Source organism: Rhinoderma darwinii, chromosome 7, assembly GCF_050947455.1.
Source record: "Rhinoderma darwinii isolate aRhiDar2 chromosome 7, aRhiDar2.hap1, whole genome shotgun sequence".
Taxonomy (NCBI): Eukaryota; Metazoa; Chordata; class Amphibia; order Anura; family Rhinodermatidae; genus Rhinoderma; species Rhinoderma darwinii.
Genome location: NC_134693.1, coordinates 26,616,849 through 26,635,368, shown reverse-complemented (window position 1 = coordinate 26,635,368; position 18,520 = coordinate 26,616,849). Strand labels below are relative to the sequence as shown.

Below are 18,520 nucleotides of genomic sequence, written 5' to 3'. Positions count from 1 at the left end.
CCCATATAATAGTGGGTGCAATTACCTTGGTAGTAGTAGTAGTAAAAAATGAAGTGCCACTCATTAGGGAGCGCTCTTAACCAGTGAGAAGTGCTGGTATACTGTGGTGAATGAATAAGCCTGATGCAGAAGTTAGTACAGCCTCGAAACACGTTGCTATTGTAGATGTTCGTTATTCAAGAATCCTTTGGAATTCTCTTCCTTATACAAGCTACTTGTCCTCCAGCAATCTAAAGTCTATAGCCTTTAGAACTAGTCACCTACCCATACATGTGCATCTGAGTGCAGCATGTAATGGGGAGGGCTGCACAAACCCTGGGGCACTTCACATTTTTTTTTCTACCCTCCTCTGTTATTTAGATATCGGTGCCGTTATATTTGGCGCCCGATATTTAAATAACCCCCTGAACTGTCAATGGGACGTGTAATGGCAAGGGGGCATGTTACATTGCTGTTACACTGTCCAATCAGCTATGGACCGTGTCACCGCAAGTGCTGGAGAGAGGAGCGCATGCGCGCGCGCACCCTCTCATTCTTCAGCTCTCGGCAGACAAGGACAGGACTGATCTCTCGTGAGAGATCAGTCTTGTACTTTTCTGCCGAACAGGCAAGGGGGCGTGTTACTGCTACGGACAGTGCAAGAGCTGGAGAGAGGACAGCGCGCATGCATGTGCGCTCTCTTCTCTCCAGCTCTTGCACTGTCCATAGCAGTGACACGACCCTTGCCAGTACAGGCCCCCTCGCCAGTTCGGCAGAAAAGTATAATACTGTGTGATCTCTCGCAAGAGATCAGTCTTGTCATTGTCTGCCGAGAGCTGAAGTGCGATAGCGTGTGCGCTCTCTTCTCTCCAGCTCTTGCACTGTCCATAGCAGTGACACGCCCCCTTGCCAGTTCGGCAGACAAGTACAAGACTGTGTGATCAGTCTTGTCCTTGTCTGCCAAGAGCTGAAAAGTGTGCGCACACGTTCTCCTCTCTCCAGCTCTTGCTGTGACACTGTCCGTAGCTGATTGAACAGTGTCACAGCAATTTTACACGCCCCCTTTGCAGTTCAGGGGGTTATTTAAATATTGGGTGCCAAATATAATGGCACCGATATCTAAAAAAAAAAAATCTACCCTCCTCTGTTATTTAAAGTGCCCCAGGGTTTGTGCAGCCCTGCCCATTACATGCTGCACTCAGCAGTTTTCACTCTGGCCACTGAGCCTCACAATAGACTCAAGGCCCTTTTACACTGGCCAATTATCAGGCAAACGAGCGTTCATAGAAGGCTCGTTCCCAATAATCGCCCTGTGTAAACAGGGCAGCGATCAGCAGATGAACGACCAAACGCCTGTTTATCAGTTGTTTTAAAAGTGCAAAATATTATCGTCTGCATCACATCTCCCTGTGCAAACAGAAAAACGCACTTCCGACAGGATACAAATGTATGGGGACGAGTGATCGGAGTAACGAACTCTCGTCCCCATAATAGCTCCTTGCGAAAGGAGCAAACGAGCGCCGATCAACGAGGTGCCTTGTTGATCGGCGCTCGTTGCACCGGCCAAAATGTGCCAGTGTAAGGGCATGTGCACACAAACTCAAAAACTTCTGAAAATACGAAGCTGTTTTCAGAGAAAACAGCCTCTGATTTTCAGGCGTTTTTGAATCTGAGCTTCTTTTGAGGCTTCTTTTCAGGTGGGTTTTATTTAGGCGTTTTTTATAGTGTTCAATGGAAAATCCGCTCCAAAAACCGCCTCAAGAAGTGACATGCTACTTTTTTACAGAGCGTCTTTTTATGCTCCGTTTTTTAAAACAGAGGTGTAAAAAGACGCCCCCGTATGAACTAAATGCTGTTTTTCCAATTGATTTCAATGGGCAGATGTTTGTAGGTGTTCAGCTTGCGTTTTTCGAGGTGTAAATGCCCTGAAATACGCCTGAAACCACTGCGTGTGAACATACCCTAAAAGTACCTTTACACTTCCTGTTCTGTAGAGATCTCTTCTCATTATCCCCTGCAGGATGCTGTATATAACGCCTCTATATAGATAAAACAGGATCCACCATTCACAATAGACTGGCGTGAGAAAATTTATATATAAACTGGCTTTAAAGAGGCTCTGTCACCAGATTTTGCAACCCCTAAATGCTATTGCAGCAGATAGGCGCTGCAATGTAGATTACAGTAACGTTTTTATTTTTAAAATACGAGCATTTTTGGCCAAGTTATGGCAATTTTGTATTTATGCAAATGAGGCTTGCAAAAGTACAACTGGGCGTGTTGAAAAGTAAAAGTCCAAGTGGGCGTGTATTATGTGCGTACATCGGGGCGTGTTTACTACTTTTACTAGCTGGGCGTTCTCACGAGAAGTATCATCCACTTCTCTTCAGAACGCCCAGCTTCTGGCAGATCACGCTGTGACGTCACTCACAGGTCCTGCATCGTGTCGGACGAGCGAGGACACATCGACACCTGAGGCTACAGATGATTCTGCAGCAGCATCGGCGTTTGCAGGTAAATCGATGTAGCTGATGCTGCAGAATCAACTGTAGCCTCTGGTGCCGATGTGGCCGACACGATGCAGGACCTGTGAGTGACGTCACAGATCTGCACTGCCAGAAGCTGGGCGTTCTGAAGAGAAGTGGATGATACTTCTCTTCAGAGCGCCCAGCTAGTAAAAGTAGTAAACACGCCCCGATGTAACACACATAATACACGCCCAGTTGTACTTTAACGTTAAACACGCCCAGTTGTACTTTTGCAAGCCTCATTTGCATAAATACAAAAATGGTCATAACTTGGCCAAAAATGCTCGTTTTTTAAAAATAAAAACGTTACTGTAATCTACATTGCAGCGCCGATCTGCTGCAATACGAGATAGGGGCTGCAAAATCTGGTGACAGAGCCTCTTTAAAGGTAAAAGTCAATTGGTGAAAGCCCTCAATGAACAAACTTCAAGCTTCATCCTGTGGGCCAATTCTGAGATGAGCAGACCCTAGACTCATTTGCACATTATTTAAATTTATGGGAAAAAAAAAGGACAAAGGGGACTTGAGAGATGTCATGGCATTGATTATGCCTTAGGGTATGTTCACACGGCCTATTTACGGACGTAAATCGGGCGTTTTTGACCCGAATTACGCCCGAAAATAGCGCCTCCATAGCGCTGACAAACATCTGCCCATTGAAAGCAATGGGCAGACGTTTGTCTGTTCACACGAGGCGTATATTTACGCGCCGCTGTCAAATGACGGCGCGTAAATAGACGCCCGCGTAGAAGAAGTGACCTGTCACTTCTTTGGCCGTAATTGGAGCCGCTATTCATTGACTCCAATGAATAGCAGCGCTAACTACGGCCGTAATTGACGCGGCGTTCAAGCGCCTGCACATGCCGGTACGGCTGAAATTACGGGGATGTTTTCAGGCTGAAACATCCCCGTAATTTCAGCCGTTACGGACCCCCGCCGTGTGAACATACCCTAAGAGAGTATATGGTACAGTAACATTGGTTGTAACCTGATCCTGTTGCTATCGAATTGCGTTGTACAGAAAAACTGATCTGTCGGATTTCATTGTTCAACGGGTAAGAAAAGTGACGCAGTCTTTGTGTATCCTGATGAAAAAATTAATCCTGAGTGTAAACTTGTCAAACGGAGACAAACAGACAGTTTTATCCATGACGGAAGCATAACTGAAAACCTATATATCAGTTAACAGATCCATTATAGAAAAAATTAAAAAAAAGATCACGGAGGTTTGGAAAAGATTGCAAAATGTGGTGCGATTCTCGCCTTATGGTCAATGTCCATTGATCATAGGAGTCTGTGCCTTCATAATATTGTCATAAAGTTTCTATTGTTGGGGAAATGTGGCACCTATAAAATTTGGCGTGGCGCAAACAGTCAGGGCTGCGAATCAAAAGATCTGGGCCCCATACAATCAAATTGTCAGGGCCCCCTATGTGGTGAATCTTGGAAGGAAGATGGCAGCAGGCAAGTTTGGGCCCCTGACTACAGTACCACCTGTACTGCCCTGCGTACAGCATGCCATAAACCTGTCCTTATTTCACACTTCTAGAAGGGCCCCTGACTATCCATTAACCCTCTAAGCCAGAAGACCCCACAAGGCTCAAGGACAGGGGGCCACAACCCCATAAAACCTGTCTGGTGCTCTAACATCTGCCTATGTTCCCGCCCAAATTTCACTGCAAGCTCCCCCAGACGTGTCTAAAATTAGGGCCTGCACACATCTGCGTTGGAGAATGCTGCGCTATTGTGTCCAGTAAAACCAGATACTCAACTGAACCAATTAAAGTCAATGGGTTCCGTCGGGCGCCGATAGTGCTCATCATTGCGTCGGAACCTGCGCTCCGGTATTTTAAATGTTCGTCTCTTCTGACGGAGCAGAACAATGGAGACACAGGTGTGAAAAGGCACTAAGTGGGATCCCCCAGTGTTTTTTGGGCACCCCATGGACAACACTCCTGTTGTACTTCTGCATTTTTGGCCTTTCTTATTACTTAGGGCTTATTCAGATGATTTTCACGCACGTCGCACGGACCTATATTAGTCTATGGGGCCTTGCAGACAGTTCCGTGACTTTTACGCAGCGTGACTCTGCTGCGTAAAACTCACGACATGTCCGTTCTTTGTGCGTATTTTGCGCATCACGCACCAAGCAGTGAAAAGGATGAATGAAAACAGAAAAGCATCACGTGCTTTTCTGTTTACAAACATCCAAACGGAGTGTCATAATGATGGCGGCTGCGCGAAAAGCACGCAGCCGCACATCATATGATGACACACGGAGCTGCTAAGTGCCTTTTGCGCACGCAAAACGCACACGCTTGTGTGAATCCGGCCTTAGCCTATGGCTTTGATCTGACACAACTCCCCGTTTGACTATGAGGGTATGTTCACACGTAGTCAACCAAAACGTCTGAAAATCCAGAGCTGTTTTCAAGGGAAAACAGACCCTGCTTTTCAGACGTTTTTTACCAACTCGCATTTTTACCAACTCATTTTTTTACCAACTCGTTTTTGGAGCTGTTTTCATTGGAGTCTATGAGAAAACAGCTCCAAAAACGTCTGAAAGAAGTGTCCTGCACTTCTTTTGACGAGGCTGTATTTTTACGAGTCGTCGTTTGACAGCTGTCAAACGACGACGCGTAAATAACAGGTCGTCTGCACAGTACGTCGGCAAACCCATTGAAATGAATGGCCAGATGTTTGCCGACGTATTGCAGCCCTATTTTCAGACGTAAAACGAGGCATAATACGCCTCGTATACGTCTGAAATTTGGCCGTGTGAACATACCCTGAGTGAGAAAGTGGTGAGTAATATTATGGAAACCTATTCCTCTGCATTTGGCAATAGTAAAAAATGGCAACCATTTTCTCATATGCCACACCGTACTACGCCACCTAGTGGCCAAGAGAAAAAATTGCTTTTAGTCACCCCCATCACCTATTCACACGGGTCATTTCTTTAGCATCCATTTCATATTTTTTCAGTTTATTAATCTATAAAGCACTGGTAGGTTTCCTGACACGACACACATTACGCTGATTTCTGTACGGCTAGTTGCCATTTTTATGGAGACCAAATCTGATAACATTACATAGAAAGTCCTCCCATGCCAGTGCGCAACAAAGAAATATCATGCGCCCTCTAGTGACATCCAGCAGCACATACACCTCATAGGACCGCCCCTTCCCCTCATTGGTTGACTCACTAGGTGCGTAATTTTAGTCACCAGCTAGTACGTCATTGTTTTGCGCTTGGTGCACGAGGTGTCGTCATTCCAGAGCGCGAACGGTAACATCATGGGCAGCGATTTCTATCTCCGGTACTATGTGGGTCACAAAGGCAAATTTGGACACGAGTTTTTAGAGTTTGAATTCCGACCTGATGGTAAGAACCGGGAGCTGGAGGCGGGCCTGCTAGGTGTAGGGCTGGACTGTGTGTAGTCGGTTAGAGGGACACTGCGCGGAAGTTGCTATGAGAGTCGGCCGCTCTGGTCACTATGGATTCCCAGCAGTGAACTACTATGTTTGGCCTTAAAGGGGGGCTCCGAGTATATAACTTGAGCCCTCCGGGTAAGCTGGAGGAGCAGCTCTCGACGATTTAAAGTTCTTCATTTGGGCTATGACCGAATTGTAAAGCTTTTTTTCTTTGTTTTTTTTCTATGGTGTGTAAATCTTTGTCAGTATATAAGAAGTTCTGCAACTTTTTAATCTTTTAATTCACTATGTTCAAGATTTCTGCTTGCTGTCAGTGAATTAGGTATTTTAAGAAAATGACTAAAAAACGTCCCTGGTCTATTATAATGTGTGGATCACTGGTCTATTATAATGTGTGGATCACTGGTCTATTATAATGTGTGGATCACTGGTCTATTATAATGTGTGGATCACTGGTCTATTATAATGTGTGGATCACTGGTCTATTATAATGTGTGGATCACATGTCTATTATAATGTGTGGATCACATGTCTATTATAATGTGTGGATCACATTTACTTAGGGCAATTATTAGGAACGTCTGTTCTATGAACGCTTGTCTGCCTGATCGCCCACTGTAAAACCCCCTTTACTGCAGGGAACTTAGAGTGAGGTCAAAGCTAATACTTATATAGTTGGAATCTGCATCTCCTCCGCTGTCCGCACAATAGTAGTTCAAGGGACCATTTGTCATGGTGTCATATTCCCTTTAAGCAGACCTCGTGATGAGCTATTATTGAAAGGCAACCCCATCTCTGCTGCAAGAAAATAGGGTGTTATATGCCAGCCTGCAAAATGAATGGCTGGCCGGGTCCGCCAGTGTGGGTGCTGTTCTTACTGACCTGCGCTCGGTTCTGACTAATAGGACAATGCATATGGACAGGTGTTTGTTCTTATGAGACAAACCGTTCGCTCCAATCTAATATAATTTACCCACACTGATACATTGTAGCAAACTATCAGGACAGTAGAGAGATTTGTGCTACTGATGGGCTTAGCTCATAGGGAAGTAAGCCATGTATCTATTTGATGACCGCAAGTAGTTATCTGTAGATTTGAATGGGTTTAAGAGGGTGTTCCGGTGAGAGAAAATTGATGGCCTATCCACAGGATAGACTATTAATACTTGATGGGTGGGGGTCCGACTCTTGGCACCCCTGTCGAACAGATTTGAAGGGCACAGGAAGCAGCAGTAATGGGAATGGAGGTGAACCAGCACTTGGCCCCCTACAAATCATCTGATCGGTGGGGGTGCTGAGACGGATCCCCACCGATCAAATATTGATGGCCTTTCCTGATGATGCCATCAATTTCTTCTCACTGGAAACCCCCTTTAACGTTTGCTGTTCAATGTATTGAGTTCTGAAATATGTAACGGGAGCAAGATGGACAATATTTGTAGGTTGCTTTTTTTAATTCCTACATTCACCCGTACAGTTGTATGCGTTAATCTCTCTGTATCTTGCTCTTCTATAGACTCAGTGCCCATACAGTACCAGCTTCCATGTACCCTGCCCAGGGGCATGGGGAATAGACTCTGATTATGACTGTACAATAACGACTAATCATCTATAATAATTTGTATCCTTGTACGGATATGAAATACACAATCCTATAAATCTCTACCCTGATCAACGTCTGGGACATAGTCATTTATAATGCATTGGTAGCTCTCCTAGTGTACTCCTATTGGATGATGTGGTCATGTGATATCAGGATGGAAGTGTTACGCCTCATGCACATGACCGTTGTGCCACTCGGGCCGTTTTTGATGGCATCCGAGTGGCACCCGATAGTCTTCACGGACCCATTCACTTTAGCAGGTGAATCGGGTCAGTGAAAAATGATCCGAGGAAAGATCGGACATGTTCTATCTTTTCTTGGATCACTGACTGGACTCGGTCGGCGCACGTGGTCGTGTGCATGAGGCGTTCATGTACATCAGGTGAGACCTTGTTCATATCTGTGTAGGTGGCTCCGTTAGAGTCCTCTCGCAAATCCAGGCGAGCATACTGGAAACAATAGCGCAGTAGGAAACCACGGACACCCCAATGGAACCTAGTAAAGACAATTGGTTTTCTCGTTCGCCTGTGGTGTCTGTTGTGCAATGGAACTAGTGCTTCCAGTATTTATGATGTTCTGCTCCTCTGACGGAGCAGAACCATGGAAAGCTGAATGCAGATGTTTACAGGGCCTTGTCTGCGATCTTCAGAGAATTTATCAGAGTATATACATTTCACAAAATAAGCATGTTCTTATACGGATTAGAAAAAGACCACATCCTGGATAACCCTTTTTGGAGCTGTTGCGTGCTAAAGATACCTCAAAATGCTCGGCTATCTCCAGCAGTCCCAAAGAAATGGAGCGTTGGCCGAGCATGCAAAGTAGCACTCCACTTACGTAGGGTACACTCGTTCTTGGTGGAGATCCCAATGGTCAGACCCCCACCGATAAGACTGTTATCACCTATCCTAAGGATGGGTGATAAATTGTTTTCGTGGGAATACGCCTTTAAATCCAAAGTGTATGTCTTAAGAGGGATTAACTTTTTTTTATTTTCTTTTGCAGGTAAACTCCGTTATGCCAATAACAGTAATTACAAGAATGACGTCATGATCAGGAAGGAGGTACGTCTCCGTTACACAGACGCCGCTAGTCTTATTACACCAAAGCAATAAGTGAGATCTATTTATAGGCTGTAGATGTGAATTTTATTATCCTGGTGATTGCCGGATCATGGTTTTCTCCGGCGTATTCTTTATTATAAACTAAAAAATGTTGTTCCCATGGATCAATGCAGCCTCAATGGATTTTGCCAATCCTCTCATTCCAGGCATATGTGCATAAGAGTGTGATGGAGGAGCTGAAAAGGATCATAGACGACAGTGAAATCACAAAAGAAGATGATGCCCTCTGGCCCCCGCCTGACAGAGTTGGCAGACAGGTAAGTTTTGCTGTCATTCTGATTAGTGTTCCTGTCTGTACATGGGGTTAACGACCTTCTATGTAGAGTGACCTTCAGGTGAAGACAGACGAGAATTCAACCAGACTATATAATAAGAGAAACTAAAATCTAAAACCGTGTATTGTAGTGGTTTTGATTCACAACATTTTCAAGGGGTGGTGTAGTTTTAGGCAATCTTTTTATCAAATGCACTTTTAGGCCTTGTTCACATGGCGTGTATTCATTGCGTTTTTGCCGCGTTTTACGTGCCCAAAAACGCATGCTTTAAACTTCCCAGTGATATCAATGAGAAATTGCATTGTAGTGCATACGACGCGTTTTTTACGTGTGTAAAAAAAAAAAACCAGGCGCATTTTACACAACAAGAATTAACCTAATTCCCATAGTTAATGGGAGTCCTAATTACGTGCCACAAAAGCGTGACAAACGCATAAAAGGCCTGCATTTTAAAAAGCACTTTACAAAAACGCTAGCATTTTCAACACTTTTACATGTTGTTTTTCGAGCACCGTGTGAACAAGGCCTAAGGAAAAGATCTATCCATACAAGCAGTCAATTTCTGTTGTTTGGTCTTGGGTGGATTGTTACAAAATAAATGTTTTGCTGCTTATATTTCTTTTAGTGTTTGGTTTGACTTTCTCTGTAAATAAACACAGGATACTTGGATTTGTGTGGCTCATATTGAGGAACATATGTAACGTTCTGCCTTCCTCATGTTGCAGGAGCTGGAGATTGTGATTGGTGATGAACACATATCTTTTACCACTTCAAAAATCGGTTCTCTTATAGATGTGAATCAGTCCAAGTAAGTTTATCATCCCCCATTATGTTTTTATTTTATTCTTTTAACCCCTTAATGACCGGGCCATTTTGCACGTTAATGACCAAGGATTATTTTTTGTTTTTTCATGGTCACATTCCAAGAGTCGTAACTTTTTTTTTATTCCGTCGACATAGCCGTATAAGGGCTTGTTTTTTGCGGGACGAGTTGTATTTTGTAATTGTACCATTTTTAGATGCTTATAACATATTGATTAACTTTTATTAACTTTATTTTAGGAGAGAATTTAAAATAAGCAGCTATTCCAGCATTAATTTTCACGTTATAAATTTACGCCGTTTACTATGCAGCGTAAATAACATGTTAACTTTATTCTATGGGTCGGCACGATTAAGGGGATACCAAATATGTATAGGTTTTATATGTTTTCTTACGTTTGCACAATAAAAACCCTTTTAGAAAAAAATTACTTGTTTTTGCATCGCCGCGTTCCAAGAGCCGTCATTTTTTTATTTTTCCGTCGATGTGGCCGTATGTGGGCTTGATTTTTGCGGGACAATGTGTAGTTTTCATTAGTACTATTTTGGGGTACATAGGACTTATAGATGAACTTTTATTTTATTTTTTATGGGGGGAATGGGAGAAAAGAGAGTTTTGCCGTTGTTTTTTGCGGTTTTTCTGGACGCCGTTCATCCAGCGGTTTATTTAATGTGTCCATTTTATTGGTCAAGTTGTTACGATCGCGGTGATACCATATATGTGTATGTGTGATTTTGTTTTGACACTTTTACTGAATAAAACCACTTTTTGGGCAAAAAAAGTAGTTTTATTTGATTTTGACTGTAATTATTATTATTTTTTTTTCCACAAACTTTATTTAACTGATTGACATTTTTTTTTTTAGTCCCACCAGGGGACTTCACTATGCGATGTGCCGATCGCATATATAATGCTTTGGTATACTTCGTATACCAAAGCATTATTGCCTGTCAGTGTAAAGCTGACAGGCAACCTATTTAGGTCATGCCTCTGGCATCGCCTAACAGGCAGATGCTGAAGACAGACCTGGGGGTCTTTGTTAGACCCCCGGCTGTCATGAAAACCCGACGGCGACCCGCGATTTGTTTGCGGGGGCGCCGATCGGGTGACAGAGGGAGCTCCCTCCCTCTGTCAAACACATTAGATGCCGCTGTCACTTTTGACAGCGGCATTTAATGGGTTAAACTGCCGGAATCGGAGCGCGCTTCGATTCCGGCAGTTGCAGCAGGAGCCAAGCTGAGTATAACAGCCGTGCTCCTGCCGCTGATCGCGTGGGTACAGTGACAGTACCTGCACGATTACAGGACGGATATATCCGTCCTCCTGCACGAACTAGCAGCTGCTGAGGACGGATATATCCGTCCTTCAGCGTTAAGGAGTTAATTTATTTTGGATTCGCAGACATCGTTTACTTGGGTTTCTCACGGTGCTTTTTTTTTTTTTCATTTTCTGCCCAAATTCGCTGAGGTCAGATGTTCTTAAAAGCTATAGGAGAAATATATGGCCCTGTTAATACCACGTGTATTTGACTCATTTTTCTGCGTGATTTGCGCACCGAAAAACACAACAAACGCATGATTTAAGCTTCCCATGGACATTAATGGAAAAGCGTATTGTTGGTGTATAAAAGTTTTTTTTTTTACACGCGCATCTAAAAACCACGTAGTGTAAACAAAAGCGCCAGGTCAATTCTTTGGTACGTAAACCGCGCCTAATTCCCATAATGTGTGCTGAAAACTTGCACAAAATGGATTGGAAAAATACGACGAAAATGCGTCAAATGTCTGTATTTTTAAAAAAAAACTATTTATTTTTTTTACACTATTTTTTTCTAGCATCTGAACAAGGATTGAATTGTTTATACTAGCGCCATTATATGTGCCACTTCCCACATTTTGATATTTCAGATTTTTTTTTTTTTTTTTTATACGCAATTATGTATTCTAGTAACTACCGATGTCTGTGCATTCACGTGATGCTGTCTAATGGGACACGGCAGAACTTTGCTATTTATTTTTTACTAGCCTGCACCCCTGCAGAATACAAACATTACTGAATGGACTTGGTAGCTTGTGTCCTGTTTATAACTCTCAAAGTACTGCCATGAGTCAGCCTGCGGCCCCAAATGCCAGCATAAGGTCCCCTGCATTACATTCCGCAAGCACCAGTTGTGCCCCTGTATACTCCGCACATGATACAGTGTGTATGGTCCACATTAGGGATTTGGATTATGAGCGCTATTAGGACAGGGGTGGGTGTGAGGGAATAAATTGGTGCTATAACCATGTGAACGTTTTTATCTTTTTATCTTTTTTTTTTGTCTTGCAGAGACCCTGAGGGACTCCGAGTTTTCTATTACCTCGTTCAGGACCTGAAGTGTCTGGTCTTCAGTTTGATTGGACTTCACTTTAAGATTAAACCGATCTAATTGTCTGGGGGGAGGGGGTAGATGCACATTGTATTTTATTTACTTTAAATGCGACTGAGGTTGTTTTATGTATGTTCTCTTTTGTTTTTACGGATCTGACTCGCTTTAATAAAATGGGAAATTTCTATAATGTGAGCAACTTCTTTCTTGCTATTGCAGTTGAAATGTATTGTCCCAAAAATCACCGGTTTTTTCACCTATTGATACTTGTCTGCTCCACTTGTGATCTTTCCGTCATCATCCCACTTGTACAAATGAAACTGCGCATCTGAAGCTGCTACCTCCGTAGCTGAAGTCACATCTTCAGGAAACCCGGGATGTGATTTAGCCTATTGTTTTTAAAGGGGTTGTCCCACCAATACATCGTAACTATCCACAGGATAGGTGGGAAGTTTGATCACTGGGGGTCCCACCAACGTTCCTCCTCCCAATGATTAAGAACAGGGGTCCCGAGTCCCCTATATAAACGGAGCGGTGGTGACTCATGTGCGCTGCCGCTCCATTTATTCTCTATGGGGCTGCCAAATATAGCAGAGCGCTATACTCTACTGTCTACCGCAGTTCCATAGAGAAGGAATGGAGCAGCAGTGTGCTTGGTCATTCAGGGGACTCTGGACCCTCGTTCTCAATCATTGGGGGGTTCCCAGTGATCAAATACTAATCACGTATCCACAGGATTGGTGATCAGTTTATAACAGGATATCCATAACAATTCACTACACCGTTGTTATTTTAGCCACTGGCACGCTTCCAATAATAATCTGTATTGCTGTGAGGAAATGCAAACTCCCCATGCTTAACTTGTGGATCATTTAGGCCATGTTCAGATGTGACTGATTACGCACTGAAAATCTGCAACAATTTACCGTACAATACATGCGAATGGTGTTTTCAAAACCCCCTTCACTTGTAGCAAGAAAAAAAAATGGAGGGGGATTTGAGGGCATGCTATAAAAAAAAATGTATCCACAGCATGTCAATTCTGTCGTAGATTTCCATCGATTTCACCCTTTTCAATTTATAGGGTGAAATCTGCGTCAGTCTGCATATAACATGCACATTTTGCTGCAGAACCATTACGGATCTGCAGAAAATATTTGGCGTTACTTTAAACTGGCTGTTCTTGCATGCTGTCAAAATGGCATTGATTGAGCTTCTACATATTACCAGAGTTGTCCCCCGGCTAAGGAAGTGGCTTGATTGTGAGTTTTTCACTCTTAATGTATATAAAGCCTTTTTTTTTTCTGTAACTAACTTGAGATCTTAGACCTTTCAAGATCAAGGCCTTCCGATGCCTGATGGATCCACAGGATCTGCCATAAATGTCTGATCGATGCGGGTAGCAGCTCTGGGATATCTGTATCTTGAGATATGGAGTCCCCTGCCCCACCTGCTGAGATGGCGGCTGGCCACCAAATCCAGGCAGGGAATCGGCACAGAGGCGGCTGTACTTGCGTAAACAGGCAAGTCTACTGAGCTACTGTTTCCATAACTCACATTCACTTCTATGGGAGTTAAGAAAACAATGCAGCTTGGCTGCTTCCGTAAGCCCGGCTACCTCTACACTGATTCCCTGAATGTGGTGGTCAGTGACCATCTCCTCAGACTGAGTCTCTGGACCCCAAAGCTGGGCCCTGCATCTATCAGTGATCTATAGCCTGCTGGCCATTGGATCACTGTTAGCAGAGATCTTCAATGCTGGGGGACACATACAATCATATAAAGGGACCTTCTGGCCAAAACTATACTTTCCAATGTGTATCATTATGGTATTCCATGTGTCACTCTCACCTGTTATTTTTCTTGCTGCTTCTATCCCTATATATCAGACTGGGATGGTTGCTTAGCAGCAGTGTGAATCCGGCTCGGTGACACGTTTTCTCTACTTGAGTCAATGGAGATCTATGTGTCACCCATCACAGGTTTCAGCAGGTCCTGTACCACACTAGTATTACACAGGGAGGGGGGGCAGAAACGATCATCAGCCACCACTGATACTTAGGTTCCTATCACACAGGTGTAGAATATAGTGCAGCCTCCCTGTCTGTTTACTTATGGTGTCTCAGCTTATTTAGGAGAATATAGAGAGAATGATGATCACAGTGTCCCCCAGCATGCAGAAATGGTATGGTCTTTAGCTGGTCATGTGATGCTGTGCTGAATCATCATGGGATTGATAGCAAAGCAAAGAGGAAGAGAAAGCTGGGGAAAAATAAGGCTGGCTTCACACACACTATTTACGGACATAATTCGGGCGTTTTAGCCCCGAATTACGTCCGAAAATGCGGCTCAAAAGCGTCGGCAAACATCTGCCCATTCATTAGAATGGGTCTTATGATGTTCTGTGCCGACGGTCATTTTTTTTATGCGCCGCTGTCAAAAGGTGGCGCGTAAAAAAGACGCCCGCGTCAAAGAAGTGCCTGTCACTTCAGACGTAAATGGAGCCGTTTTCCATGGAAAAACAGCTCCAATTACGTCCGTAATGGACGCAGCGAAAGACGCCTGCACATGCCATTACGGCTGAAATAACGGTGCTGTTTTCTCCTGAAAACAGCACCGTAATTTCAGCCGTAACGGGCGTGTACGTGTGAGCATACCCTAAGAATCAAGATGGAGGCTTTTTTAAAGCACAGACAAGGCAGCAGCTCAAAAAGTAAGTACAGAATACATAAAAAAAATGTGTAGAGTGTGGTATACAGCCAGGTGGGGAATGCAGAGATGGAAAGTTGTGTTTCCACTGGCGGTCTTTAAGCTCCCTCTCACTTCTGGAGGATCGAGCTGATGCACAAAGTTATAAATCTTATGAAAAATGTAGGCATATGGGAAATTGAGCTTAGATTAGAACAAACTCTTTCAAAGCAAGCAAGATTTCTATTAATAGAGTTGGGGCACAGTTTGCGCTCCACACTGGTAGAGATTTATATGATGTCAATCCCCTCAGCTACCCCTTATCGTATGATTTAATCTAAAACTAGGATTATTTTATCAGAAGATGGAGTATGATTTGGAGGGCCTTTTAGTGGTTAGTGAATCAATTCGTGCTGAGAGCCCCTTCAGGGTAGATTAATACGCAGCTTCTATTTTTTTCCACCCAAAACCGCTGCGGCCTATTTGTAGCATTTTTCGGGTCAGTAGCTGTATGCTCTAAGTATGGCATTTTTCTATAGGGCTTCAAAAACACCTGTACAAAAGTGGACAGTCCCTAGGGGCATTATATTTTAATGGTAATGGTCTGAGTTCTGCAATAACATTGCATCATATATAAAACGTCTCACTGTAATTGTGCAGTAAGAAGGAATGGCGGGCTTTGGACCACTGCTCTAGTAATTGTGGGGGTTCCAGCGAAGGAAACACCAGCGATCATACGTTCATCACCTGTCCTGTGGATAGGTAATAAATGTTCTTAGTGGGACATCCCCTTTACATATATACATTTAGACCTAGCCGTTATGTTGCGGTTTTTCTTATTTGCCATGACTACTGCAAAATTGTGTCAAAATCCCGCAGTTCTACAATGATTCCTCAAAAACTGCTGGATCTTGCGGTAATAAACCACACTTTGAATGCACTGTCTGAACTTAGTGTTTAGGGCACCAAAAAAATTGCAGGATATATACACAGTACAAGGCCTGTGAATGTTTTTTTTTTTTTTTTTTTTTTACAAACCCCATTCACACGATGCAGAGGAAAAAAAAGAAAAACATTTTAGGGAATATGCTGTGGATTTATGAAAAAAAATCTGGTACGTCTGAACTGACCTTAAAGAGGCTCTGTCACCAAATTTTGCAACCCCTATCTGCTATTGCAGCAGATCGGAGCTGCAATGTAGATTACAGTAACGTTTTTATTTTTAAAAAACGAGCATTTTTGGCCAAGTTATGACCATTTTTGTAGTTATGCAAATGAGGCTTGCAAAAGTCCAAGTGGGCGTGTATTGTGTGTAACATCTGGACGTTTTTACTTCTTTTACTAGCTGGGCGTTGTGAATGGAAGTGTATGATGCTGACGAATCAGCATCATCCACTTCTGTTCGTTAACACCGAGCTTCTGGCAGTGCACAGACACACAGCGTGTTCTCGAGAGATCACGCTGTGACGTCACTCACTTCCTGCCCCAGGTCCTGCATCGTGTCGGACGAGCGAGGACACATCGGCACCAGAGGCTACAGTTGATTCTGCAGCAGCATCAGCGTTTGCAGGATGTGTCCTCGCTTGTCCGACACGATGCAGGACCTGTGAGTGACGTCACAGATCTGCACTGTCAGAAGCTGGGCGTTGTGAAGAGAAGTGGATGATACTTCTCTTCAGAACGCCCAGCTAGTAAAAGAAGTAAACACGCCCCGATGTACGCACATAATACACGCCCAGTTGTACTTTTACTTTTAAACACGCCCACTTGGACTTTTGCAAGCCTCATTTGCATAAATACAAAAATGGTCATAACTTGGCCAAAAATGCTCGTTTTTTAAAAATAAAAACGTTACTGTAATCTACATTGCAGCGCCGATCTGCTGCAATAGCAGATAGGGGTTGCAAAATCTGGTGACAGAGCCTCTTTAAGGCCTTATGTACACGACCGTAGCCATGTGCGCAGCCGTGATTTTCGGGTCGGCCGGCGGCGGACTGTCAGCCGCAAGCCGCCCGCAAATCCCGGGCCATCCGCATGGCCGCGGCCATTATTTTCAATGAGCCCGACCCGCAGAAGACGGCCGTAATAAGACATGCCCGTTCTTTCTGCGGTGCGGGCTCCCGGGCCATGCATGGACCGTAAAAACTACGGTCGTGTGCATGGCCCCATAGAAATTAATGGGGCCGCAATTCTCCCGTGGATTTTCGGGGGAATTGCGGAAAAGCACGTTCGTGTGCATGGGGCCTTAGCTCATGCGCACAGTTGTATTATGGCTCAGATTTGTACCAAACTGTAATAGCTCTGCCATAGAGGTGCCTGGGGCCCTTATTGTACCTCTGTATGCCTCAGATTTCATATGGAGTTTTTTGTGTTGTTTTAAATGCCCTGTGGCTCTATACCAAGGCCCCTCGCACACAGCCGTGCCCATAATCACAGCCTGCAATTGCGGGCATGGCCTGCTGACGGCCGCCCGCATTTTTTTTGGCTCTTCTCCCATACAAAGTATGGGAGTACGGCCCGAAAAATAGGACATGCTCCATAATTCCTGGCACGGTTCTACGGCACGGACACCCATCCGTAGCGCTACGGAAAGGTGTCCGCGGCCGATAGAAGTGAATGGGTCCGTAAAACCACGAACCGTCATGTGAATGGGGCCTTAGGAACTAGACTTCCGTGCACTGCTGTATAGGCTCCGTGTGCGTGATCCCTGAAGGGGTATTTTGGAAAAACACTTAAAAAAAAAAAAAGGTTTAGTTCGTGACAAATTCCCTTTAAGTAAGTTACTTATTTCTATTAGATTTTTTACATTTTTTGCTGTATTTTTTTCTTCCACATGGCGGAAAGTATTAAAAATTAAATAATAATTTTACATGTTTTCCTATGTTGGCCACCAGAGGGAGCACTTCCCAGAATTACAGCAAGGTGAATAAGGCAAAGCAACCTGACTCACAGCTGCCGTAAATGTGGGAGGGAATCTCACCCCCCTCCCCTCCTACAAGCCCGGAAAAGGTGTCTTCAAATTGCCAAGCAGTGTCCAGCTGCCATTTTGGGTGTGATTGTTGAAATGCAGCTGGCAGAAGCTACAGGACACACCAAAAGGCTAAGGCTCTGTTCACACGCTTACTAAACAAAGGGAAAACAGCTCCTGATTTTCAGACCTTTTTTAATCAAACTCGTGTTTTTGGCGGCGTTTTTTACGGCTGTTTTTGGAGCTGTTTTTGTATAGAGTCAATGAAAAACGGCTCCAAAAGCGTCCCAAGAAGTGATATGCACTTCTTTTTGGCGGGCGTCTTTTTACGCGCCGTTTTTGGAAAATGGCCGCGTAAAAAAAAACGCCCCGTCGGAACAGAACGCCGTATTTCCCATTGAAACCCATGGGCAGATGTTTGTAGACGTTCTGCTTCCGAATTTTCAGCCGTTTTTCGGGACGTTTACGGAGAATGGGTCCGTAAAACCACGGACCGTCATGTGCATGGGGCCTTAGCAACTAGACGTCCGTGCACTGCTGTATAGGCTCCGTGTGCATGATCCCTGAAGGGGTATTCCGGATAAACACTTAATGGCTTCCTACCTATCTAACACCAAGGATGCCCACTGATCAGCAGAACAAAGGCGCCAAAATGCGATCTGGGCTTCTGTGTGTCAGTACATATGGCTGTGCTTGGTACTGCAGCTCAACCTCATTCCCTATCCTATT

The 18,520-nt window shown here is 44.1% G+C and overlaps 1 protein-coding gene across 1 annotated transcript; it reads left to right on the top strand.

The window, feature by feature from the left end:
* Positions 1-5,718: 5,718 nt before the first annotated feature.
* On the top strand, positions 5,719-12,325 carry MAGOH (mago homolog, exon junction complex subunit). The gene is made up of 5 exons (XM_075832142.1): positions 5,719-5,892; positions 8,551-8,609; positions 8,816-8,926; positions 9,670-9,752; positions 12,096-12,325. The coding sequence occupies exons 1-5, from the start codon at positions 5,805-5,807 to the stop codon at positions 12,193-12,195; spliced, it is 441 nt and encodes a 146-aa protein (XP_075688257.1). The 5' UTR covers positions 5,719-5,804; the 3' UTR covers positions 12,196-12,325.
* Positions 12,326-18,520: the final 6,195 nt, after the last annotated feature.